The sequence below is a fragment of the Cyprinodon tularosa genome, unplaced genomic scaffold (assembly GCF_016077235.1).
Source record: "Cyprinodon tularosa strain WSP-4 unplaced genomic scaffold, ASM1607723v1 ctg808, whole genome shotgun sequence".
NCBI lineage: Eukaryota > Metazoa > Chordata > Actinopteri > Cyprinodontiformes > Cyprinodontidae > Cyprinodon > Cyprinodon tularosa.
Window position 1 is genome coordinate 314,177 of NW_024039572.1, and position 27,932 is coordinate 342,108.

A 27,932-nucleotide genomic window follows, 5' to 3' on the forward strand; every position below is an offset into this window, starting at 1 on the left:
ATGTATCGGATTCGATCAGGGAAAAATGTATCAATATTTTGAAGCACTTCTGAACATTTCTTTCTATTTAGTCTATTTAATTATTTTACATTTTTGATTTTTTGTTTAAGTTGAAGGTCTATTGAAAGTGCTTTAATCCAATGTAGGATAAAAAAAAAATAATGATTTAATGAAGCATCTGACCTAGACCTGGGCAATAATTAATATAATCAATTAGTCACATTTTCTGTTTATATAGGTTTAATCTTTAGAAAATCTTTTTTTCTTCCACCAATGCACTTTTTGGGCTTTACTTTTCGTTTGGTTCATCACTTTTTATTCTTAGATGTGTTCTTATAACTGATAAACTTGCCCACTGTAATACCGTTAGGCGCAAACATTTAGTGATTGATTTTATTTTTATTTCAATTTCTTTTCTTTATTTTTTTCACAATTTCAATTCTTTTCCCTTTAAATTAAAAGGGTCAAGAAGAGCAGATGGTTGAAATAAAAGCCAGTAAAAAAAAAAAAAGAAGTTTATTTGTTACCCCGGGTGGAAAAAATGCAACAGCTTTTGGTATTTACTTAATCATATTTAGTTACTTTAAAACATTTTTTTTAAATGTTCTACCCTGCTAACATGAAACAATTGTGTTAAACTAAATATGATTAAGTAAATGCCAAGAAATGCACTGGGGGAAAAAAATCGAAATTTACATAGGTAATTTTTTATTAAAATAAGTGCATTTGTTCTTGGATTGAGGAGGTAAAAGAGATATTTTGCCAATAGATTTAAAATAAGAAAAAAACAATTGTATGGTCTTATTTCAAGTGCATATGATCTAATTATCTTATTTTAAGAGTTAAAATACTCATTCCATTGGCAAACTATCTCATTTATCTTCTCATATTAAAGGTAAATACACTTAATTTAATAAATTTTGACTTATTTCTAGATCATTTTTCCAGTGTGGCTATATTATTTTTTTCAGTGTGTGATGCAACAAAAAATTGATTATTCGGATTTGGTGGAAAAAGATTTAAGATTACAGGTGCTGGTCATAAAATTAGAATATCATGAAAAAGTAGATTGATTTCAGTAATTCCATTTAAAAAGTGAAACTTGTATATTATATTCATACATTACATACAAACTCATATATTTCAGATGTTTATTTTGTTTAATTTTGATGATTACAAATGACAACAAATGAAAATCTCAAATTCATCATATCAGAAAATTAGAATATTGTGAAAAGGTTCAAAATTGATGGCCCCTGGTGCCACACTCTAATCAGCTAATTAACTCAAACCACCTGCAAAAGCCTTTAAATGGTCTTTCAGTCTAGTTCTATAGGCTACACAATCATGGGGAAGACTGCTGACTTGACAGTTGTCCAAAAGACGACCATCGACACCTTGCACAAGGAGGGCAAGACACAAAAGGTCATCGCTAAAGAGGCTGGCTGTTCACAGAGCTCAGTGTCCAAGCACATTAATAGAGAGGCGAAGGGAAGGAAAAGATGTGGTCGAAAAAAGTGTACAAGCAAGAAAGATAACCGCACCCTGGAGAGGATTGTGAAACAAAACCCATTCAAAAATGTGGGGGAGATTCACAAAGAGTGGACTGCAGCTGGAGTGAGTGCTTCAAGAACCACCACACACAGACGTATGAAAGACATGGGTTTCTGCTGTCGCATTCCTTGTGTCAAGCCACTCTTGAACCACAGACAGCGTCAGAAGCGTCTTGCCTGGGCTAAAGAGAAACAGGACTGGACTGCTGGTGAGTGGTCCAAAGTCATGTTCTCTGATGAAAGTAAATTTTGCATTTCCTTTGGAAATCAAAGTCCCAGAGTCTGGAGGAAAAGAAGAGAGGCACTTCATCCACGTTGCTTGAAGTCCAGTGTAAAGTTTCCACAGTCAGTGATGGTTTGGGGTGCCATGTCATCTGCTGGTGTTGGTCCATTGTGTTTTCTGAGGTCCAGGGTCAACGCAGCCACATACCAGGAAGTTTTAGAGCACTTCATGCTTCCTGCAGCTGACCAACTTTTTGGAGATGCAGATTTCATTTTCCAACAGGACTTGGCACCTGCACACAGTGCCAAAGCTACCAGTACCTGGTTGAAGGACCATGGTATCCCTGTTCTTAATTGGCCAGCAAACTCTCCTGACCTTAACCCCATAGAAAATCTATGGGGTATTGTGAAGAAGAAGATACAATACACCAGACCCAACAATTCAGAAGAGCTAAAAGCCACTATTAGAGCAACCTGGGCTATCATAACACCTGAGCAGTGCCACAGACTGATCGACTCCATGCCACGCCGCATTGCTGCAGTAATACAGGCCAAAGGAGGCCCAACTAAATACTGAGTGCTGTACATGCTCATACTTTTCATGTTCATACTTTTCAGTTGGCCAACATTTCTATAAATCCTTTGTTTTTATTGGTCTTCAGTAATATTCTAATTTTCTGATATGATGAATTTGAGATTTTCATTTGTTGACATTTGTAATCATCAAAATTAAACAAAATAAACATCTGAAATATATGAGTTTGTATGTAATGTATGAATATAATATACAAGTTTCACTTTTTAAATGGAATTACTGAAATCAATCTACTTTTTCATGATATTCTAATTTTATGACCAGCACCTGTAGATTTTAAGCCTTATTTCCCTGCCATAATCTGATCTTCATGCTGTGCCACCCTTTGCAAAATGCTGCTATGCATGCTCTGCAATTTCCTTATTTTTTTTTCAGAATCTATGAAAAACTGATGGTTCACTCTGACCTGAGTAAAGCAAGAAGCTGGAGGAGGCTGACTGAAGAGTTCCTGAGCTCACCACTACCCAACACCCATGGAACGAAGGTAGGAAATCCAGCACGCAGGTCGGATTGAAATAAATTAGCCCAAGGATAATCTAATGTAGACGATATTAGCAATGGGTTACAACATTCTAATAGCTCTTAGGAAAGTAGTGTTGCCTGAAATTCCAGATTGCTTTCAGACTGTTCCACTTCTTTTTCTGTGTGTCTTTATGTCTTTTAGACAGATACCCACTACAGTGTCCTGTCACTGCTGCTTTTCTTATCAGATTCTCCCTCAAACACAAACTTCACTGAGAGACCCAGGGTGAAAGATACCGGTGAGCTTTTCATTTTAACGTTTAAATTATTCACACCCCATAAATGCCAGCACCTCTGACGTATTTATGCACAGAACCAGAAGACAAATTTGACTGGTCCAAGTATCTGATGGAAGGAGAGGAAATAGAAACTGGGCCGTTTCCAGATACGCCAGTGAGTTGCAACAACGACGCAGTCGCTTTAAATTAAGCAAAAAGCTGTTATTAGTTGAATGATTGTTTGTTGATTTGCTTTGTTGGAGGAGTGGTCCGAGGATGAAAGTGAGGAGGAAGACAGTCAGCAGCCAATCAGCAGAGAGGACTCCGGGATCCAGTTAGACAGAACCCCCCAGGAGGACCAGGACACCAACAGCAAGACAGTTCCAGTGACATGGACAGGTGTGACCTTTAAACTTAGTTAATAAGAGCAGGGCTTAAAGTTTTCTTGGTTTGTACCTGCTTTCCAGGAATTGCAGCAATCTTGCATCAGGCTTTTTTGTGTGTGTGTTTTTTCTTCTTCTCCTTCTTCGGAAAGGGAAAATAAACATATACTTCTCAACGCTAAATGTCCTAGCAGCACCAGCGATAACAGGACACCCCACAGTGCTGGGACTCCCCTGTGAAAGCTTTCTGAAGCCGGCGATGCTGTGGGGGATTTCCTGCTGAAGTCAATAGAGACTGAAAGTCATTATAAAACTTTTTATAATTAATATAAAATGTAATACAAGCAGGTTTTAAAACGTTAATGTTTGTAGGTGTTTATAAACTGTTACACCGCAGTTCAGATTTCTGGCAGCCTTTGGGTGAGAAGCGGGGTAGACTCTGGGCAGGTCGCCGGTCTGTCGCAGGGCAAGACAAGTTGGAAAATGTATTATTGGTGTCATAATGCAGAGAACTATTGTGGAACAAAAGCTACAGGATCATATATCTATGGCGTAAGCGAGCTAAAAGCCCTGATGCTATGTCTCTTTAAATCCATGGCAAGAACACCTTACCAGCCTCTTTGTCCTATGACGTCTGTTAGGCGGGACACAGCTGAAGCCACACTATCTGGCCACTTCCCTCAGGAAAAGTCAGATTTTTGCCGGCGAATACAGACTGCTTTCTGTCTACGATTCAGAGTGAGCTGAACGGTATCGCCTTGTGTGGTGGTCCCGCCTGCCTGAAGCAAATGAGAAAAAACATCCGGTTGTTCACCTGGTCCACCTTCTTTGCTGTCCCCGGATCAGTCCTGGTCTGACTGTGTGTTTGCCAAGGTGTCGCTATGAAACTGGTGAACCGTAACCACTGGTTTCTGCACTACCTGGAAGCTGTCAGCTCCTCTGACGAGACGTCCCCTTAATTGAAGCCCCGCAAAGTTCCCTCTGTTGTTGCATCGGACTAATTCACATCTCTTCGAGTGCCTGTCGGACTTAATCTGCTGATAAAATTGAACAGCACCATCCTTCTTTCTGTATAAAGATTCATCCTCCTGGCTTTTTTAAACTTTTAAATTTATTAATTCTCATGGCTGACAGCTCTGCAGAAGTGATCACAGCTTGCATGTGGGCCCAAACGGCCCCCTATGCATCAACCCTTAACCAACCAGTGTCACTCCCAATGAAGTCACACTAGCAGCTGTGGAGAGCGCCTTGATTGAAGTTGGGGGGTATAAATGAGAATGGGACAGCCTCTTCCCTTCTCCAATAAAGGAGAGCAGTCGTTGCTATGGCAACACAGAGGCACCCCATGTGCAAGGCTGTTTTTAAAAGCATTTTTTTATTTTATTTGCTCATCTATTCAAATATGCAAATAAAAATAGAAAATTGTATTTTAAGCTGCTTAAAATATAGCAATTTGCTGTGCCCTAATACCGTCACACATTGTATACTAAAGCATTTTCTAATACCCACCACTATTATAATCAGCAGTTTAAATTGGAATTTGTAAATGTTCACAAGGCATTAAAAGTGGTCTACAAAATGTTTAATAATAATTAATAAATTATCTTTAATTTAACAAAATAATGGCCTCTACTTTTGGCCAAAATTTCCTGTTTAGTGTAAATAAATTCTTTTTAAACAACCACAGCCTTCTCCAAAAAAGTTCAGGCTCAGGATTTTTTTTCTTTAAGTCCTGTAAGAAGAATGGAGCTTTGATTTTTTTTTTTTTAAGAGCAAGGACTGGACGACAGCAAAAAAAAAATGTTCAGATAGTTCAGCCAAATCCGAGAACACCATAGCAATCGCCTTAGCAACTAAATGCTTGAGTCGAGGCTACAAAACTATTCGCATCACACTGGTTGATTGGCTCTGGTCTAACAAGAGTTAAAGAGATTGTGTTTTGATGGACGCATTTCTTTTGTTATCTGCAACGACACAGCAATGTGTAGCGATGCCACACTGAGTGGCCTAAAAAATTAAAATGCATTAAAATGCTCTGCAGCCCCTCCAGAGTGATCATGAGTACCTCCACTGCATCTCGTCATGGTGTTGTCTGTTTATTAATGTTCTCTGACAAACTTCTGCTGCCTTCACAGAATAGCTGCACTCATGCTGGTAAATGCCCCACTAGGCGTATCGGATATCGAAGCAATGAAGGCAATAAACATTGAATTTTTAAAACAAGAATTTATACATCGTTTTTATTTTATGCATCGTTGGTACTTTGACACATGCACCTCTGTAGCTGTAACAGGAAAAAAAAAAGTGCACAATAACCAACCAATTAATGTCTCTGCAAGATACAGGGGAAGTACTTCATGGCTTTTAAATGAGAATCAATGGAAGAACCTCACAGGCATGTCATGTATGACTTTTTATTTCCCAGTGGGTGAACCGGATGCCCGGGCTTGGCTGGAGCAGCATGTGGTGACTCCGTACTGGGTCGGTCACGCTCCTCGTTTCCCTCACAGCTTGCACTTGCACTCCAACCTGCTCAACGTTTGGTAAGCCTCGTCTCCTTTATGATGAAGCGTGACTAAATGGAAAAAATAAATGTATACATCAATAAATTCAATAAACAAATTAACTGGCTGAAAATAATCATAGTTTCACTTTAATGAGAAGAGACAAAACCAGTCCTTAGGAGCAGATACCAGTTTGGTGATGTAGTTCTAAGAAAAGGAAAAACCAAAAATTCTATCAGATGCAAAATAAAAAACAAAAGAGTGGATTCATTGTTGGAGACAATCATAGTGGTACTTTAAGTATAAAATTCTTACAAGACCAACATCACCTGTATCTGGTCTGCCCTGTTTTAAACTGACAGGCTTGAGTTCACTTTTTATACATCTTTAAAAGCAAAATATCTAATAGGAGAAACAAACATACAGTGAGACATTCCCAGTCCTTGGAACAAAAACCTAAATGACGATAACTTAAATTGAAAATCTAGATTTTTCTTAAAATAAGTTCATTTGTTCTTGGATTGTGGAGGTAAAAGATACATTTTTCCAATGGAACAAGACAATTTACATTTAAAATAAGGAAACACATTTGCATTGTCTTATTTCAAGTGCATATTATCTAATCATCTTATTTTAAGAGTAAAAATACTCATTCCATTGGCAAACCATCTCATTTACCTACTCAAATTAAGGGTAAATACACTTAATTTAAGGAACTTTTTTTACTTATTTCTAGTTGGTTTTTCCGGTGTGACACTGAGACAAACCAGAACAAACTAATCTCAAAGCAGAACCCTGATATGACGCAAATCTTTAGGAGAGACAGAGTGTCCTGGAATAAATGTACAGTAACAACACAATTAAAGGAATAGTACACCCAAAACATGATTAGCCTTCATTTTCTACTCACCCCCATGCTGAACAACACTCTAGAGTACTTTTTTGATATCTCAAATGCATCTGGAGATCTGGGAGGCTTCTTGCTGTCTGCTGACATTCAAATAATGGAGGTCTATGGTGACCGAGGCAGAAAGGTCCATAAAAGTCCACAAAAAACGTGTCAATATTCCTCCATACTGCTCGTCCAATGTATTCCAAGTGTCCTGAGTGGGTAGCATCCAGAATTTACTCGAAACGAAGTCATTTAGAATGTTTTTAGAGCATAAACAGTAGTGTATAGGATTTCCTAAAAGCGCGTTCACGAGCCTACGGAAACCACGGCAGACCAAACCAGATGAAAGTGCGCATTCAGCTCGGCAAAGAACTCATGCTCTTCCTCAACACTGAAGTCCTCAGACATTTTTCTTTCGTTGTTTCTTTCTTTGCACAGGTAAACAGCAGATTTCTTCTTCTACGCTTGCATTATTGGCAGAGCAGACGCTGAATGCGCACTTTCATCTGGTTTGATCTGCCGCGGTTTCCGTAGACTCGTGAACGCGCTTTTAGGAAATCCTATACACTACTGTTTATGCTCTAAAACATTCTAAATGACTTCGTTTCGAGTAGATTATGGACGCTACCCACTCAGGACACTGGCAAATCTGAAATCTGGCAAAAATGATGGCGTATATTGGAAAAGTTATGGGTACGTTTTGTATAAGTTATGAGCACGCTGAAACAATCTGGCACACGTCGAAACAGGGCGAGTACGTCGAGAAATCTTGCCAGCAGTGTGATGGCTCCACCCTGCGTTCACGCCCACGGCCAACAAACTTCCTAGCAGACATGACGCTGAATCTGCTGCGACTGCAAACCTTCTTTCTTTCTTTTTACTTTTCATTTATTCAGTTTCTTTTTTTGGGTTGGCAATATCATTGCAGCGATGCACCTGAGGGGAGCAGCTTTAACCTATGCTACGTAATGCGCAATGCATTACATTGCCGTGTGTTATGCATAAGTTAGGCTGTCGTTCGATATAAGTTCTGGGCTTGTTATAAATACGCTATGAAAGTGCCCAAAATAAAAAAAAAATGCATAGAAAGTTCAGCGTATGCCAGGGTTTTAGGAGATTCTGGGACGTCAGGCATACGCTAGTTAAATTGGCAAGGTGTGACAGGGCCCTTAGACGTGTCAACCTGATCCTCAATGACATTTAACAGGATAACCAATCCAAATATTTATTAATAACATTAACAACACTTCTGAATTTTGAGATGGAGGTTTTGTATCAACGTTTAATTTATAGATCAAAAGAAACTTGGTTTTAAAGTCACACTTACTTGAAGTGTTTTTAATAAACAGCTTTTAGTTCATCTAAATTGAAAGGATTTGTAATATTCAGGCAAAGCCTTTGCCCTCTGTTCTCAGGGACCAACACTTATATAACACTGATCCTCTGTATCTGCCGGAAGAAAAGGCCTTCGTCACCGAGACCCAAGTCATCCGGGAAACCTTGTGGTAAGATCCAGCGACACCAAGGCCAATCATGACACACATGTAGGAAGAAATTGATCTTCTGTCTTTAAAACAAGTTTAATTGTCCTACTGATCCCTGGAGCTGCGAGTCCTCCATAGATCGATGAGGTAATGTCTGCATATTGATTTTGTGTTCTTCAGGCTTCTCTCTGGTGTGAAGAAACACTTTATATTCCAGCATCATGACAGCAAAGTGTCTGTGAGGAGTAATGTGGTAGTAACTCATCTGACGAGTGTGAGTTTGAAGAAGTAAATAAAAAGAATATCAAACCATTAAAGTTGGTGTAGTTCATATGGATCACTATTCTTTGTTCTCACAGAACTGCCTGCGCTCTGTGCTGGAGCACATCGCCGTGTACGGACAGGCGGTGTTCAGGCTGCAGAGGTTCATAGACGAGGTGACGGGCCACAGCTCAGAGCCCTTCCCACCGGGCGTAGGTTCATCCCACAGCTACCGAAAGGGCTCAGAGTCTCCTTTTAGGACCTACCAGGCTTTTGTTTGGGCTCTCAACAAATACTTCACCAGCTTCAAACAAGAGCTGACCACCATAGAGAGAGAGGTCATCAGCAACGGTGAGCAGTGATTAAGTTTCTGGTTAATTATTGCGAAGAACACGTCTGGATGTGTCCTGGCTTTACTCAGATTACAAACGGTTAGCTTCAACAGATCCGAGAGAAAAGTCGCATCGACTGTGTTGAATTAAAGGGACACTATGCAACATTTTTCAGTTAATTAATGTGTTCCATAACGTTTTGGATGATTAAATGAGTCATTTCAGGTTGAACAAAGGTATTCTCGGCCGCCCTGGTGGTCTGTGGGGGAAATACTGCACTTGCAACTGCAGGAGCACCGACCCGCACCCACAGGCTCAGAAGTCTCGTGAGAGTCAGTCTTGCTTTACGGCGAGAACTGCTACACGCCCCCAGTTAAAAGCATTCTCGTTGCTAGCACAGTGGCGATCTTTGTGCAGTTATGCTACGTTCACGCAGCAAAAGCAGCAAAATCGCGTCTGCTGCTTCCTTTTTGCTGCTTGTACCAGTTAGTTCTGACGCGTGGCTGAAGCAGCTTTGCTGCTCCGGCTGTGTCTGAGGCGTGTTGGGCGGAGCTTCACTATCCTTTCTCTGCCTTGCAGCTATATTTGCTGTGATCAGTGGGAATAAAGTAGTTTTAATATGTGTTTAAGTGAGAAAATACACCTGAAAACGTAATCAGTGCCGTCAGTTAATTCAGATTATTATCCTGCCTTCAATATTTTTTCTGTCGGAGCCGCTCAGACCCCCACATACCAGCGGGGCGCCAACAGTATGGATCCCTTCATCAGCAGCGGTTCACCGCGGCAGCTGGTAGGTGTTTTTCATCTAAATAATCCAAACTGCATATTCTGCCGGCAGATTTCTGCATTTTAAGTTAATTTAGGCGTCAATAATCGCACATCCTTCTGACACGACCTGTTCACTTCCTGTTTGGATTAACTGAGTGTGCAGCTGTTCAGAGGATCTCCATCTGAAGTTAAGTTATTTTCTCTATGATATCTCTGTATCTAAGTAACTCTAACTGACTACTTTAAAACATAGCACCTTCTGCTGCACTTTTCTACTGAGCACTTGTCAGTTTCACACGGTTTTATTTCTGATAGCAAGGAGTAGCTAGCCTAGGCTAGCGCTAGCTTAGCATTGCTATGGCTTCCCTCTCTCCCTCCCTTGACTCTTTTCCAACTCTTCCTTCTTCCTCTCCTCTCTCCTGCTCTCTGTGTCAGATGTTCAGTTATTCCTCTGCCTCCTTTAGTGATAATGGGATGTGTAATAAGTGTAGTATTTTTGTAGCTTTGGAGGCGAGGGTGTCAGAGTTAGAATCCAGGCTTCAGGCTGTTGAACATCCAGGAGTTAAAGTAGGCCCCCCACGTAGCTGTCCTCCAAAAGTGCCTGAGCAGCCAGGCGATTGGGTAACTGTACGCAGAAAGCGTAGTCGTGGATCTCTGCCCACTGGTCACCACCAACCCGTTCACGTTTCTAACCGGTTTTCCCCACTCAGTGACACACCCACTGAGAAGCCCACTCTGGTGATTGGCAGCTCCATAGTCAGAAACGTGGCATTAGAGACACCAGGGACCATAGTCAAATGTTTGCCGGGGGCCAGAACGGGCGACATCAAATCCTACCTGAAACTACTGGCTAAGGATAAGGTTAAATACAGTAAGATTGTTATTCACGCTGGTGGTAATGACACCCGGTTACGCCGATCGGAGGTCACTAAAATTAGTGTTGCTTCGGTGTGTAAGTTTGCCAAAAAAATGTCGGACTCCGTAATTTTCTCTGGTCCCCTCCCTGATCTGACCAGTGATGACATGTTTAGCCGCATGTCGTCATTCAACCGCTGGTTGTCTAGGTGGTGTCCTGAAAACAACGTGGGCTACATTAATAATTGGCAATCCTTTTGGGGAAAGCCTGGTCTGATTCGGAGAGACGGCATCCATCCCACTTTGGATGGTGCAGCTCTTCTTTCTAGGAATCTGGCCACATTTATTAGTCCTCCAAAACCCTGACCACCCAGGGTGCAGACCAGGAAGCAGAGTTGTAGTTTAACACACATCTCTGCAGCTTCTCTACTGTTACCCACTCTTTACTCCATCCAGACAGTGTCTTGCCCACGACCAAAATCTAATAAATTAGCAAAGATTCCCAAAGGAGTAAATCATGATAATCTAATTAAAATCAAAATAACTCCAATTGGGGAAAAAGTTAAAACAATTAAATGCGGTCTGTTTAACATAAGATCGCTTTCCTCTAAAAGTCTACTAGTTAATGACTTGATTTGTGATAATCACATTGACTTGTTTTGCCTTACAGAAACCTGGCTGCAGCAAGAGGATTATGTGAGCATAAATGAGGCAACTCCTTCAAGCTATTTAAATTTTCACATCCCCAGAAGTTCTGGGCGAGGAGGAGGAGTAGCAACAATCTTCCAGTCTGACTTACTGATTACTCCCAAAACAATTAATACCTACAACTCTTTTGAACATTTAACCCTTAATTTCCCTGATCCAAATTTCAAGGCAAGAAAACCTCTTCTTTTTGTAACTTTGTATCGTCCACCAGGTCCTTACTCTGAATTTTTAGATGAGTTTTCAGAGTTCCTTTCTGATTTGGTATTAAATACTGACAGGGTCATCATAGTGGGAGATTTTAACATCCATGCTGACATTGAAGGCGATAGCTTAAGAGCAGCCTTTAATGCTATCTTAGACACTATTGGCTTTGTTCAAAATGTGAATAGTCCCACGCATTCTCATCTTCATACTTTGGATCTTGTGCTGACATACGGCATAGAATGTGAAGAAATAACAGTATTTCCTCACAACCCTGTCCTCTCTGACCACTTTCCAATAACCTTCAGGATTACTTTAACAGAGTTCTCCTCCCCCAAAAGAAGGTTCAATTTTAGTAGATCTTTATCAGATAGTGCAGTTATAAATTTTAAAGAATCTGCTTCACTTTCTCTCTCCTCTGTGTCACTGAGCAGTGCTGCAGAGTGCAAAAGCTTAGCTTATTCCCCTTCACAGGTTGATGATTTTGTTGATGGGGTTGCTAGTTCTCTGCGTATTGCCTTAGACAACGCAGCTCCTTTGAAAATGAAAACCGTTAAAAATAGAAAGCTTGCTCCTTGGTTTAATGCAGAGCTGCGTACTTTGAAGCAAAATGCTAGGAAACTGGAGAGAAAATATCGCTCCACAGGCCTGCGAGAGTCCTTCCTAGTCTGGAAAAATGGTTTACTGCTGTATAAGAGGACTCTTTGTAAAGCAAGAGCAGCATACTTCTCCTCATTAATAGAGGAGAATAAGAATAATCCTAGATTTCTTTTTAATACAGTTGCCAAACTCACCCAGAGCCATAGCTCTGTTGAACCGTCCATTCCACCTGCTCTTAGCAGCAATGATTTTATGGGATTCTTTATAAATAAGATTGATCTTATTAAAAATAAGATCATAAGCACTCCTCTATCCGCGATTGTACCTGAGGTAGTCATGGAATCTGAACCGGGTTTAGACTGCTTTGATCCAGTTGAACTCTCTGAATTAGCAAAATTATTGTCTTCATCTAAGCCTTCAACTTGTATGTTAGATCCAGTTCCAACCAGGTTATTTAAGGAGGTATTCCCTTTGATCTCCTCCTCCATTTTAGATGTGATTAATCTATCTCTGTTACAGGGATATGTACCTAAAGCTTTTAAGGTTGCTGTAATTAAACCTCTGCTTAAGAAACCGTCTCTTGACCCAGATGACTTGGTCAATTATAGACCTATATCCAATCTTCCTTTCTTATCCAAAATTCTTGAGAAAGTAGTTGCCAAACAAGTTTGCGATCACTTCCACCATAATGAACTTTTTGAAGAGTTTCAGTCTGGCTTTAGAGCTCATCATAGCACTGAAACAGCTCTGGTGAAAGTCACTAATGATATTCTCATGGCCTCAGATAATGGACTTGTATCTGTGCTCGTCCTGTTGGATCTTAGTGCTGCATTTGATACAGTTGACCATAATATTCTTTTAGAAAGACTTGAATATTTTGTTGGAATTAAAGGAACAGCACTAGACTGGTTTAAATCTTATCTATCTGATCGAATTCAGTTTGTTCATGTTAATGATAGATCTTCAACACGCTCAAAGGTTACCTGTGGAGTACCACAGGGATCAGTGCTAGGACCAATTCTCTTTACTTTATACATGCTCCCAATTGGTAGAATTATTAGACAGCATGGGATTAATTTCCACTGTTACGCTGATGATACCCAGCTATATCTGTCTATAAATCCAGATGAAGCTAACCCATTACATAGATTACAGGCATGTCTTGAAGACATAAAAACCTGGATGACTCTTAACTTTCTGCTCCTGAATGCAGACAAAACAGAAGTTATAGTCTTTGGACCAGAGTCTCTGAAAAAGAAACTGATTAGCCAGTCACTTCATTTGGATGGGATTAAACTGATTTCAGATAATAAAGTAAAAAATCTTGGTGTTATTTTTGATCAGGACCTGTCATTTAAATCCCACATCAAAGAGGTTTCTAGAATTTCCTTCTTTCATCTGAGGAACATTACAAAAATTAGAAATATCCTGTCCAGGGGTGATGCTGAGAAACTAGTCCATGCATTTGTTACTTCAAGGCTGGACTATTGTAATTCTTTACTATCAGGAAGTCCACAAACTGTAGTTAAAAGCCTTCAGCTGATCCAAAATGCTGCAGCCAGAGTTCTAATGAAAATTAAAAAGAGAGATCATATCTCGCCTATCCTGGCTTCTCTTCATTGGCTTCCTGTTAAATCAAGAATAGAATTTAAAATCCTCCTTCTCACATATAAAGCCTTAAATGGCCAAGCTCCATCTTATATCAGAGATCTGATTGTTCCTTATGTTCCTAACAGAGCACTTCGCTCTCAATCTGCAGGTTTACTAATGGTTCCTAGAATTTCTAAAAGTAGAATGGGAGGCAGATCTTTTAGTTATCAGGCTCCTCTCCTGTGGAACCAACTACCAGTTTTAGTCCGTGAGGCAGACACCCTGTCTACTTTTAAGGCTAGGCTTAAAACTTTCCTTTTTGATAAAGCTTATAGTTAGGGTGGCTCAGGTTATCCTGAGCTATCTCTATAGTTATGCTGCTATAGGCTTAGACTTTTGGAGGACATAGGGACCCCCATTTCATCATTCTGCTTCATTCTCTCTCTGTTCTCCTATTCTGCAGAATCTGTTAGTTCAATCTCTAACCTTCTGCTCTCTCTGCTTTTCCTCAGAGTAGCTTTGCCTCGTCTGTTCCTGTTTGGCTGTGACGTCATCCTGGAAAGAAACATCAGCTGTGCTGCTTCTATCAACACCCTTGTTTATAGATGTTGGAGATCGGCCTGTTTTCCAGTGTGGTCCTGTTTCTCTGACCGTGACTGAGTGGATGTGCTCTCTTCGTCCTCTGGCATGGGAGCTGCCTTGGAGCTCGTCTGCCTGGCTGCGTGTTTCCTGGACGGGGCCGCCTTTTACAGCTGCTTTTTGTATCTCTGCTTCTGTCTCCTTGAACCCCAGTCGGCCTCGGCAGATGGCCGCTCACACTGAGCCTGGTTCTGCTGGAGGTTTCTTCCTGTTAAAAGGGAGTTTTTCCTCTCCACTGTCGCTACAAGCATGCTTAGTGTGGGGGATTGTATTTGAGTCAATGAGTCAATGCAATCAACTGGTTTTCCTTAGATAGAAAACTTTGTATCAATTTGACTGTATGATCTGGTTGAACTGTAAAGTGCCTTGAGATGACATGTGTTGTGAATTTGGCGCTATATAAATAAACTGAATTGAATTGAAATAAACTGTTTAAGAGGAGAGATCATCAGCGCTGTGTCTCTCTCCCTGCGTTAAACGCACCCGACGCGCTGCTTCAGCTGCTCAGACGTGCTGCGCCTGGTGCTCAAAACGCGCCGCGGGACCTTTTGCTGCGCCTTGACGCGCGTCAACCATTGACTTTGCATGTAAACTCGCTGCTTCTGTCGCGCCAGCTACGTCCAGTGTGAACGCAGCGTTAGTCATTCGCTGCTAAGCTCAAAACAACCGCGCCTGGCTTGACGGAGAAACCAGGAGAACAGCTGTGCATATTTACGACAGTGCACTTTTACTTTCGCCCTCTGGAGGGAGCCTCACTGGAAAATCAACACCAGTTGCATAGTGTACCTTTAATATAACCTAAAAATACCAGAGGGTGTTTAGAAATATAATCCATTTAAGAAGGGTCTTCTAAATTCTAAAAAACATTAGCGTGTATAGGTGGCTCATGAGCCATATACAGAGGCCTTAAGGGCTGGTTATACTCCCGCAGCACCTCGTTCTTCTAGCTGGTTGAACTTCACAATTCGGTGGTCATACAAACAAAACAAGCCAGTAAGGTACCAAACAGGAAATAGTACACAATGGTACCTTACCGGATGCAGATCTAGATTTGACCAATCAGAGGCCTCCTGTCTACGGCACTGTTTGCGATCACCTACAATTTCGAGAGGTGCACCAGAGTGTCTGCGGAAGGGGCGGGGGCATATTTGCGTGTACTGCGACACACACACAGATGACCTGGTTTCTGAGTATAAACCAGCCTTTAGTCCTCGACGCGGCCGACCCGGTTTCGAAACCGTCCTGTGGTCCTTTGCCGCATGTCTCTCCTCTCTCTCATGCCCCTTTCCTGTCAGCCTATTGTCGAAAAAACAAGCCACTAGTGCTGTAAAAAAAAACAAAAAAAAAAACACATTTATTCCCAACAACAAAAGAATCCCACTAAAACTGCAAAACTCATCCCAGTTGTGGCTTAAATTAAACTGAAACATTCCAGTTTAACTTGATTGGTTAAATGTTTTAGCCAAAAATCAGAATTGTGATTATTTTCTACATATATTGCGATTCTTTTTTTTTTTTGGAGATTTTTCTTTTGCACTAAGCACAAGCATGTAGAGCAGGGGTGCTTAAGTCCAGTCCTCAAGAGCTACTATCCTGCAACTTTTTGATGCAACTATTTTTAACACACCTGAATCAAATGAGTGGCTCGTTCCTGTGCCTCTGCTGGGCTAATTGATGGGATTGATGCTTTAGATTCAGGTGTGCTAGAGAAGAGATGCATCTAAAAGTTACAGGATGGTAGCTCTTGAGGACTGGACTTGGGCACCCCTGATGTAGAAGGTTTCATAACCTTGAAAGCTGTCTTTTCCATCCGGCTTCGTTTTCATGACATATGGGGAGATTTCATTCACCTGCAATCATTTTATACGGCCTAAACCAGACCTTTACCCACCCTATTACCAGCACATACCTAACCCTAAACTGAATTCACACCTTAGTGCTAAACCTAACCCCAACTCAAAAGACCAGACCTTTACCTTATGGGAACCAGTTGAATGTCCCCATATGTACCTGTAAATCCCCGCATTTCAGCATGACATATTGGTATGTTCATCTTAATATTGTTGGTGTTTTTTCAAAGCCAGTATGTCAACTATGCTCCTTTGTACCAACAAATTTTAACAGTAATCCATGCATAATAGTAAAAAGAACGTTTTCACAGAAAGATTACAGTAAAGTCCTGCATCAATGTGTGTGTGTGTAACCTTCTAGCCATTAGCCTAGCCATGCATATATATATATATATATATATATATGTTTGGGGTGGAAAGGTAAACAAAATCCACGGTTCGGTTCGGTATATGTTGATTGTTACACCGAATTGTAATTATTTTTAATGACCCGCGGAAACCCTGGATCATTTGCTGCTTTGAATTTAATCATCTCGCGCATGCCCTCTACGATCTCCAAGAAACTGAAAGCGGAGCGGACGGGAGCCACAGCAGAGGCTGTAGGGTTTGCTTTTTGCAGGCGGTCTGGAGCGCAGCGGGGCGGATGGGAGCATGACGGAGTATGAGGGATTTCGGGCTTAGCATGACATGTTGGTCATGTTGCTGTTAGCATACACAAAACGTGTTGTACAATGCTTGCACACTGTTGCACCTTTATCCACAACTTTCTTTCCGCCGTCGTAGGTCACTCTAAATGCAAAGCGCTCCCATACAGCAGCCCTATAAAGTGCTGCTGGCGCGTCTTCCAACTCCTGTTCTTTCCCACTCGCCATACCCACACAATTCTCCACAACAACTGATTTTTTTCCTGCTACACCCGGCTACGCTGCCTCGCTTCTTCTTCTTTTTCTTGTTTACTACTGGAGGTTGGCTTTGGTCGCAGTACCGCCACCTTCTGCTCTGGAGTGTACACGCTTCGCCTATGAGAAAAAGAAGCCGCGCATGAACCAAACGCAACACACGCGAACCGAACCGAGACAGTCGAACCGAACGGTTCTGATGGTTTTCATAAACCGTTCCATCCTTAAAAAAAAAATATATATATATATGCATGCTTTTCCCGGAGCAGAGGGGGTAGTTACCCATCCTCCAGCTTGAATTCAGTCTCCATGGCAACTGAAAGCTGCACTGACCCATTAGAGTTGATAGTAGGGCTGAAACAATTCTGAAATTAAATGTTATGATTAATGAAATGATTGCGACTAATTATGTAATTGAATAATTGTTTACTGGAGTAATCAGACTCTGAAACGTCCCATTTGTTTAGAGAACAACCCACTCAGTGCAGCGTCTAAGCCAGGACTGTACAGGTTTATATACAAGCTTGTCCATTCTGTGTCGCTGTATAGATTTTACGTCTTTTTTTTTTTGTCCAGTTGTGATGCCAGAGGTCTTCCTCTCACCTTCTGGATGACCTGTTGTCTCTTTGCAGAGGAAACGGTGACCCTGTCTGCCGTTCTGGAGCGCCTAAGTCCTCACCTGGCTCAGATTAAAGTGCTGCACAAAGTCTTCTGCACAGGAGTCGCCGAGGTTCCCCCCGCCACCCCAAACGTTGTGCGAGCCTCTCACCTGCTGAATACTCTCTATAAAGCTATCATTGAGTATGACAGCGTCGGAGATGCCTCCGAGCAAGCGGTCTGTCTTATGTTTTTAGTTTCCTATACCTCTACCATGAAGGTGAAGTTTTAAATCTTTCCAAAGAAACCAAATGATCTAAATGTTAGTAATTCTTTTTGTGCCAGGTGGCTCTGCTGTTCTCTCTGTGGACTGAGACGGTCAGACCATACCTGGAGATCGTGGATGAGTGGATTGTTCACGGCCATTTGTTCGACCCTGCAAAGGAGTTCATCATCCAGCGGTAGGTGACAGGAGTCCTCACACATTCCCATCCTAAAGTATTCAAACCCTTTGAACTTTTCCAGTATTCGTTGCATAATTCTAGCACATAGTTCATTGTTATTATACAATGGACCACAATGAATAGGTCACAATTGTCAAGTGAAAGAAAAATGATGCACAGATTCAGAAAAGTCTAAATAACAAAAGTGTTGAAGTTGGTTCTGCTACGTCATGACTCATAGGCTAAATGCAAATGAGAAAGATTTTCTTTTGCAAATGAATAATTAAATTCCGTCTCAAAATCCCAATAAAATAAAAACTAGGTGGAATAAAATTCTTTTAAAATCCTGAATTTCTCTCTTGTTTTGTTTTCCAGAAATAAGGATGTCCCAGTAAACCATAAAGACTTCTGGTACGCCACCTACACCCTGTACAGTGTGTCGGAGATGGTGGACAATGAGGAAAAGCTGAACGACGCAGCCAGCGGGAGCTCAGGAGGGGATCAGGGCTCCAGCAACAGGCAGCTCACCATGGTGTCCTTCCTTAAACCTGTGCTGAAGCAGATCATCATGGCTGGGAAGTCCATGCAGCTGCTGAAGAATCTGGACTGCAGGGAGGCTGAGGATTCTGGGAGATCCTCCAGAGGTCTGTGTTTGTCCCATTAGTAGGTCGTATTTGTTTTTTTCCTCTCCAAGTAAATTAAAGAAAAAACACGACTTTGCAGATGCGGAGAGGAAGAGTTTGTACACATTGTTTCTGGAGTCTGTGCAGTCCCGCCTGAGCAGCCCAGAAGAATCCCCGACAGACAAAGTGACCGAAGAGCAGGCCACCACCAGGAGTCTGATCAAGATGCAGTCCATTGTCGCGCAGCACCTGGAGATGGAAGATGTCCACGACCCGTTGCTAGCCATCAACTTCGCCAGGTATCCAGTAACAACAAAATCACGTTTTTTTGGCTTTGCTGGGAAACAATTTCTCACTATCTATTATATTTCGTTTTCTTGTATCATAAGCTGGTATGTATGTAAAGACTACAGAGCAGAGGTCTGCATAAACTCATCATCCCCATTGCTGTTGTATAATGTGGAGCTTGTAATGATGCATTTCTCTTTATTCTACAGGGAAGAATGAAAATACAACATGACTTAGACAGATTTATTTTGTCATTTTGTATACACTCGTGTATACAAAAAGAAATTTAATGTAAAACAGCTCTAGCCAATTTCATTTTTGAAGTGCAGCCTTGAAAAACAATCATAAATACATAAAAAAAGTAATATAAACAATTTTTAAAAAAATATATAGATAAAATAACCCTTTTTACACAACTTTCAGCAGTCTAATGGCAGTGGGGAAGAAACTGTTATGGAATATATGAAACGTGTTTTCATTTATTTTGTGCACAAGCTGGAATTTATTGTGGATTGGCTATGAAAGAAGGCGAACAGGAGCAGCTGTAGCCCTGAAGAGTTGTACAATTTGTTTGTAGATCCCTTTACAAGACTATCATTAAAAAGAACCTTGTCGTGGTTTAAACTGCAGCCAGTTTTCAATAAATATGATCTGACAGGGCACCGCCACAAATCCTCTCTTTACTTCTTCTACTCTACTGCAGTTTGACAATCAAAAAGCCTCCTGAAGGAAAATTTTCTACTCAAAAGTGTCAAAGGAGGAGCTGTTTCTCCTAACCTTGAAAGACACAAAGCAATTCTCACTGTTCCTATTTCAGAGATTAAATCACAGATTCTGACAAAACAGATATGATACCAGCAGCTACATGTGTCATCATGCACAGGCATGTTTGACTTATACTTACAACTTTTATTGTCATTTTATATACACAAAGTGTATGCAAAACGATATTTTGTTTTGTGCACCTTTCATAAGTGCAGTGGTGATCAAATGACAGAAGTTTTCATGGCTGCGCCTGTAGGCAGCGGCCTGATACAGCTCTCCCCCAATTCCACAAATGTTTGTTCTGATTGGACTGTGGGCTCAGGACTTCTAATTTTTAATCCCAGCTATACGTCCCACCTTAAACACAATGGATTCTCGTGTGTTTGAGAAAAATACCTTCAGAATTTTGATGTTTCCCCCCATACCCAAAAGGGCCAGCTAATGGTAGGAAATAGACCAACAGTAAAGGAGTCATCATCTTCATGTTAAAAATAGGGCTGAACAATCTCCCCAAAAATCAAACATTTTCCTTTGCATTAACCACCAGCTTGTACTTCTTTTATGGTTTCAGTTTTTTCATTACCCCATGAAAGGTTGCTTCTCCATTGTTGCAGGACTGTAGTTTAACCTGTGTGAGAAATATGACTTACTTCTATTTGTATGCGTGTGTCTGTTTGGCAGCTGCAACTCTCTCTACCTCTCTCCGTGTTGGCAAACCCTCTTAAATTGCATAACTGCCACCTAAAGGGCTGCAGACAGAAATGTTCTGTCTTACTCTTTTTACCGTATTTTCACGACCATAAGGCGCACCGTACTAAAAGGCGCACTCTCAGTTATGTGTCCCATTTCTGTATTTAACACACACATAAGGCGCACCGGACTATAGGGCGCGTTTTTTATATACCGGTACATGTCCTCTACTACCTTTAAATACCTCTACTGCGTATTTAAAAATACAGCGGGGGCAAAACTGAGTATGACTGTGCTTTATTCATGTATTTATTACAAAGTATTAATCAAACCTGGCAGCTGGCCGTGAGACAGACACATCGCAGATGACACAGCGCTGTGATCGCTCCTAAATTAACTTAAAATCCTGAAACCTGCCGACGGAATTTGTTCGCTTTTATTACCGGTATCCTGGTGCCTGCAGCTAAAATTATTTAGATGAAAATCACCTGCCAGCCACCGTGGTGAACCCGGAGGCTGCCCAGTCTAGAGGCTGCTGTTGAAGGGATTTCTGCTGTCGGTGCACCGCTGGTATGTGGGGGTCTGAGCGCCTCCGACAGAAATAGATAATCTGGATGAACTGACTGCAATTATTAAGTTTTCAGGTGGACTTTCTCACTTAAAAACATATTAAAACTACTTTATTCCCACTGATCACAGCAAATATAGCTGCAAGATTTAGATTATTTAGATGAAAAAACACCTGCCAGCCGCCGCGGTGAAGAGGAGGAGACCCGCCCAGAGGCTGCTGTTGAATTAAGTTTTCAGGTAGAAAAATAGAGCGGGAGCAAAACTGAGTATGATTGTGCTTTATTCATGTATTTATTACAAAGTATTAATCAAACCCATCAAAGTCATCATCCTCTGTTTCTGAATTAAACAGCTGCGCTAAATCAGACATGCCAGTTTCCCCTTCTGCGCTGTCAGAGTCACTTTCCGTGCAGCGCGGCTCCTCAGAAATAATGGCGGCTTTTGCGAAAGCTTGAACAACAGAGCCAGCAGACACATTAGTCCCAGCATCAACAATCCATCCGCTAAAGGTGGCGTAACTTGCCCGGCGCTGCCTTCCACTTATCGTGAAACTGTGGTCTCCGTCTGTCATCCATCGCTCCCACGCCGCTCGCAGCCTTACTTTGAACGGCTGCTTCACACCGATGTCGAGCGGTTGAAGTTCCTTTGTCAGACCCCCGAGATAACGGCGAGCACAGCGTTTATTTTTGTTCACCATGTTTTTCACATCAGCTGTGAGATGGGCACGCATGGAGTCACATATTAAAAGCGATGGTGATGCGTGGAAAAAAACCACCTGGTCTCCTCACATACACATCCCTCAGCCACGCTTTCATCATCTCCTCATCCATCCAGCCCTTTCATTTGCTTTAAAATCATATGTCATCAGAGCGCTGTGTCTGTCTCGCTGTCAGCTCCCAGATCAGCTTCTCTGATTCGTTGATGCGGCGCGTCCAGCAGCAAAACTTCAATTGTTTCCATCTCGAGCAGCAGCAGCGCGTTGGCGGTGCGCTCCCGACTCGCTCAAAACGCGCTGCGGGACCTTTTGCTGCGTCTATACGCTCGCCAACCGTTGACTTTGCATGTAAACTCGCTGCTTCTGCTGCACCTGCTGGGTCCGGTTCACAGCGAGCACAGCATTAATTTGTTTCACCATGTTTTTCACATCAGCTGTGAGATGGGCACGCATGGAGTCAGATTAACAGCGATGGTGTGGTGATGAGTGGAAAAAAAAAACACCTGGTCTCCTTACATTCAGCCACTCTTTTATCATCTCCTCAATGAGGTGGTCTCAAAAGTCGCAGTTGCAACACACATAGGGCGCACCGCACCATAGGGCGCACCGCACATTTTGAGGGGAAAAAAAGATGTTTATGTGCGCCTTATAGTCGTGAAAATACGGTAAATGTTATGTGACCAAAATTGAGTACTTGAAAACTGCGTTTTGTTATATTGCCCAGCCCCAGTTAAAACGTGTTAGTTTTTGAGCTTCAACTAAAACCTGCTGGAAAATCCAGAGTGTGAAAGCGGCTTGTTTTTTGTTTTCATTTGGGCTCTTTGCTCAAAACAGAAAAGCCCACATGAGTGCGTTCCTTCTGCACTGACGTCAATCCTGGAAAGGGGCTAACATTAGCCCGCCTCGCTAAGAACACACCTTTCTCTATTCCATCCAAAGAGGTGATTCCAATCAGAAACTCACCAGCAGGCAGTGGGAAAGTGTTGTTGGTTGTGTAGCTTTTGACCTTTTGTGTAGTAGACCTGGAAACAATGGTAAATGATCCATACAGCAATATACCTAACAGTATCTTATATCAACATGAACACACATTTACACATCAAATTCTTGTACCCTCGCAACAAAAAAGGGCTATAAAGGGGTCTGAATAAGTGCTGTTTATTTATTTTGATCTAAAGATGATTAAACAAAAATTTTAATTCTTTTTTTTTTTTCTATGTAAAATACCAGGTTATGACTCCTTTACCACTTGTTTGAGGGCAGTGCTCCAACATTAACCCAGAGCTATCTAAGGATTTTACAACAGCTGCAAAAAGCATCTGGTTCTTCAACAACTTGCTAAGGGGTTTTAGCTAGTAGCTGATTATTGTCCAAGTTTCTCTTTTCAATCTTAATTGTATTCAGTTTATTTCTATAGCACCAATTCACAACACATGTCATCTCAAGGCACTTTACAGTTCACCAGATCATACAGCCAAATTAATTCAAAGTTTTCTATCTAAGGAAAACCAGTTGATTGCATCGACTTGAAGGCAATCCCTCATACTAGGCATGCTTGTAGTGACAGTGGAGAGGAAAAACTCCCTTTTAACAGGAAGAATCTTAATGAGATCTACCCTGATTAAAAAAAAAAAAAGAAGGAATCTTGCATTCATTCAAGAACCAGTGGGGGTCCATGCATGGATTTAAACCTATATGTTCCGTCTTCACCCCATGTGGTGTTTTTTTGTTTTTCCTAAAATAGCACAAAATTAAAACTTGTTCAGAATGTTTTTCTTTTAAAAGTAATTAGGTGGTAAGACATTCCTGCATGTGAAGATCTGAGTGACCCAGCATCCCCTCTTCCTCCTCAGACTCTACTTGGAGCAGAGAGACTTCCATGAGCGTTTCTCCGGAGGCGACTTCATGGTGGACCGCTCCTCTCAGTCGGTCACCTGCCAAACCTTCGAGCTCACCCTGCGCTGCTGCCTTTATCCCCACATTGAGAGGAGGTACATCGAGTGCTGCGGGAACCTCATGAGGACTTTGAAAAAAGACTACAGGTAAGCGAATGAGTAAATGAGCACCTCCAGCTTCAGTGGGATCATATCCAGAGTGTTACTCTGTTCCTGTTTCCTCAGGCTGCTAGAATACCTCCAAGCCATGAGGAAGTACTTCCTGCTTGAAGCTGGAGACACTATGTACGATTTCTACACCGCCATCTTTGATAAGGTGCAGGAAAAGGAGAGCTGGCAGCAGCCTTCTTTTCTCAACGTGCTGCTGCAGGAGGCAGTAGGACAGCGCTACCCAGAGGACAGTGGCAGGTACTGCACACCTTCGGTTTTAATACAAAAACCATGAAATACAAAGCAAATGTTTCCTCTAACATTCTTATATCCAATAGGCTGTCAGTCTTTCTGGAGCCTCTTGACCCATCCAGGAAGAAACATCCAGTGAATAATTTAGAGGTCCTGACCCTGAGTTACAAGGTAAAAAAAAAAGTTATTTATCATTTATTCATAACGGGTAAATCTGTGGTGTTGAGGTTCGTTTGGTCTGCTTTCCACAGGTACCCTGGCCTGTAGACATCGTGATCAGCTCTGAGTGTCAGAAGATCTACAATCAAGTCTTCCTTCTCCTGCTGCAGATTAAATGGGCTAAATACAGTCTGGATACGCTTCGGTTCGGTGGTAAGAGCTGAGATTAGAGCTGAAATGCTCACCTGCGTCACATCATTGACACACGAATGTCAGAATGTTATTTACTGGTGCATTACCCTCAGTGCTGTTGCTTTATATTTGTCTAAATCACTGGAAGTGCCTCGCTATAGATGAGGTGTTCTTTGGGTAATCCTAAGCATGTCTTCCTTCCAACACGGCGTGTCAGTTTGATGTTAGGGATCTTATATTTATTAAAGGATTTCATTAACTTTTGCTTTGTTTTTTCAGATTTTGCAGAAGTCACAAGGAAACTGGAAGGATCTCCTGCAGAGGAAGTGAAGCAGCCGATAAGCCAGCAGATTCACAGGATGTGTCTTCTGCGAGTGAAACTGATGCATTTTGTCAACAGCCTCCACAACTACATCATGACCAGGGTAAGACAAGGCCGTTTCTGCATAGACTCCCAAAGCTCAGATTACATCTGAGGAAGATAAACCAAAGCTTCATTTTATACAATTTCTAAATCATTATTTTATAACAGGTGCAGCGTCTGACACCTTTAATCAAAGCTATGACATATGTTGCACTTAGTACTTTCCTCAAATGTTTATAATCTTGAATTTTTTCCCCATTTTTATCAAAACAACAAACTTTAGTTTATTCTCTTGAGTGTAATAGCCCAGAATATTTCCCAGTAGGTTTTGACCAATAGAAATCTGAAAAGTGTGGCATGCATTTGTATTTAGCGATGCAGTCATTCATTTTATAGAACCACAGGAGTGGCTGGCTGACCAAAGTTACTCAAAGAGAGCAGCAAGGACTTAAACAAAAGACCCAACAACATCTAAAGGACCCGTTTGCCTCCGTTAAGGTTTCCCACAATGCACCTTGAAAGGTATTGTCCATCTATGCTCACTAGACAAGCAGATAGATCATAGAATTCTTTGCAAGAGCTTTCCTTGCTAAACGTCATGGGATTTGTTTAGGGGGCGAGAAAGAACAAAGTAATGGTCATCTGAAGGTCAGTTAACTGCACTATATAGTCTCCTCTGTATACAGTGAATAGAGCACCGTTAGGACGCAGCCTCTGTGTTTTGGAATCTGCTTGCATATTGATTCCCAAAGCTGGAGTCCTTGATTAACCACTATGGGATCTTCAGATCCACTACAGATATTAACTAAACAACAAAGAAATAAATAACATGCGTAAAGATATATAAAAAAGAAAAAAAACTTAAAAATAAACAAAACCAACTACTTTGGTTGTTGAGGCTGCTTGTATTGTTATTACACCCATGGTTTACTGATATTAGGGCTGAAACAATAAATCGGATTCATCGTGATTAATCAATTATTGAAATAATTGTCAATGAAATAAGAAATTGATTAATTGTTAAATAGAGTATAGACTCTTTTTTTTTTCCTCTGTCAATATGTTCAATCCAGAACTCCTCAAGTATAAAAATTTTAGTTTAAAAAAAAGTTAAAAAAAATCTTCTTGAAGGAAACTTTGACTATCCGATTATTAATCGTTTTGTAAAATAATCATTAGTTGCATCCCTAACTGATATTTTAGAAATGTTGGTATACTCTACCAGTAGTTTGGGTCATGAGTTGACTATGATTGCGTTTTGTGGGTCAGAAGCAGAAATGTTTTTTAACCTCTGTGCTAGCAGACCACTTTGGACCAGCAGATTGAGAAGTCATGTCAGAGAGTTATTTGTTCATTCAAGATCACTTTCCCTCCACATCAAATCCCACACCAGGGAACCAAAAATATGTCTGATCAGTAAAGGATGATATCGGTTTCGTTGGCAAGAAACAGCTCTTAGTTTAGCTTAGCTGGCTGTGGTGTTTAAGGGGAGCTCAGACTGCCATAAAGCGGCGCTCTGGGTCACATGACTGATTCAGTGACAGATCTGACCCCCTGAAGTTAACCAGGCAAGTTTTTGAGAAGGGCCGCCACCTTCATGCAACATTGATGAGCACCACCATCTGTATATTGACCTGAAAAATTCTCAAATTAAGCTAATACTTGGGTCAAAAGATATGTAGTGTCCCCAATTTATCTGATGTAAAATAACACTGCATTTCTGAACAACACTACCATAACCACAGTAAACTATGGGGGTGGTGGAGTGATTATCTTGGCTGTTTGATGCTTCTGGACTTTCTGTGAATAATGAAGCCATGAGTTATTCTTTCTGTCAAAAAAAAAAATCTTCAAGGAGAAGGTTCAGCCATATGCTGGTGATTTGAGACGAAAATTTATTTGGGTTCTGCAGCAATAAAACAATCTAAAATACCAGGAAAATTACTTCTGAATGACGGGGAACAATATGATGACTTTGGAGGGGCCTAGTCAAAGTCCTGATCTGGATCCTATGGAGGTGCGTTGGGATGACCTTTAAAAATGCTGTTTAATCTGGAAAACCCTCCAATGGAAAAAAAAAAACATAATTCAACAGAGATTGAAAAGACTCGACTGCAAGTTAATGCGAGCTCTTGCAGCTGTTGCTAAGGGTAACCAAAATGGTTGGTAGATTTAGGGTCCAATCACTTTTTTTCACAGGGTCATGTAGGTTGGATTTTTGTCTCCCTTTTTATGGTAAAAACCTTAATAAAAAAACTTTTTTTTTCTTTGACTAATATTTAAAGTTATGATACATTTAAAGGAACAGTACACCCAAAACATGATTAGCCTTCATTTTCTACTCACCCCCATGCTGAACAACACTCTGGAGTACTTTTTTGATATCTCAAATGCATCTGGAGATCTGGGAGGCTTCTTGCTGTCTGCTGACATTCAAATAATTGAGGTGCCCAGCGCCCGAGGCAGAAAGGTCCATAAAAGTCCACAAAAAACGTGTCAATATTCCTCATGACGCTACGGAAGCCGGCAGACCAAACCAGATGAAAGTGCGTCTGCTCTGCCGATAATGCAAGCGTAGAAGAAGAAATCTGCTGTTTACCTGTGCAAAGAAAGAAACAACGAAAGAAAAATGTCTGAGGACTTCAGTGTTGAGGAAGAGCATGAGTTCTTTGCCGAGCTGAATGCGCACTTTCATCTGGTTTGGTCTGCCGCGGTTTCCGTAGCGTCATGAACTCGCCGGCGCGCGCTTTCAGGAAATCCTATACACTACTGTTTATGCTCTAAAAACATTCTAAATGACTTAGTTTCGAGTAAATTCTGGATGCTACCCACTCAGGACACTTGGAATACATTGGACGAGCAGTATGGAGGAATATTGACACGTTTTTTGTGGACTTTTATGGACCTTTCTGCCTCGGACACCATAGACCTCCATTATTTGAATGTCAGCAGACAGCAAGAAGCCTCCCAGATCTCCAGATGCATTTGAGATATCAAAAAAGTACTCCAGAGTGTTGTTCAGCATGGGGGTGAGTAGAAAATGAAGGCTAATCATGTTTTGGGTGTACTATTCCTTTAAGTGTGACAAACATGCAAGAAAAAAGAAAACAGGAACTGAGTGATTGTTTTTTTCTCACCACCATATGTTGTAAC

The 27,932-nt window shown here is 41.3% G+C and overlaps 1 protein-coding gene across 3 annotated transcripts in view; it reads left to right on the plus strand.

The window, feature by feature from the left end:
- The window catches only part of tubgcp5 (tubulin, gamma complex associated protein 5), a 44,564-nt gene that overhangs the window by 12,683 nt on the left and 3,949 nt on the right, over positions 1-27,932 (plus strand). The window contains exons 3-19 of one of the 3 annotated variants that reach the window (XM_038271749.1): positions 2,746-2,854; positions 3,035-3,131; positions 3,206-3,285; positions 3,371-3,509; positions 5,919-6,036; positions 8,305-8,394; positions 8,554-8,647; positions 8,733-8,985; positions 17,709-17,911; positions 18,019-18,134; positions 18,492-18,760; positions 18,840-19,038; positions 23,621-23,809; positions 23,888-24,070; positions 24,151-24,235; positions 24,316-24,436; positions 24,695-24,840. In XM_038271749.1, the coding sequence (XP_038127677.1) occupies positions 2,746-2,854; positions 3,035-3,131; positions 3,206-3,285; positions 3,371-3,509; positions 5,919-6,036; positions 8,305-8,394; positions 8,554-8,647; positions 8,733-8,985; positions 17,709-17,911; positions 18,019-18,134; positions 18,492-18,760; positions 18,840-19,038; positions 23,621-23,809; positions 23,888-24,070; positions 24,151-24,235; positions 24,316-24,436; positions 24,695-24,840 (2,491 nt within the window). The remainder of the gene's footprint in view (positions 1-2,745; positions 2,855-3,034; positions 3,132-3,205; positions 3,286-3,370; positions 3,510-5,918; positions 6,037-8,304; positions 8,395-8,553; positions 8,648-8,732; positions 8,986-17,708; positions 17,912-18,018; positions 18,135-18,491; positions 18,761-18,839; positions 19,039-23,620; positions 23,810-23,887; positions 24,071-24,150; positions 24,236-24,315; positions 24,437-24,694; positions 24,841-27,932) is intronic. The other 2 variants (XM_038271750.1, XM_038271751.1) reach the window with 2 other exon arrangements.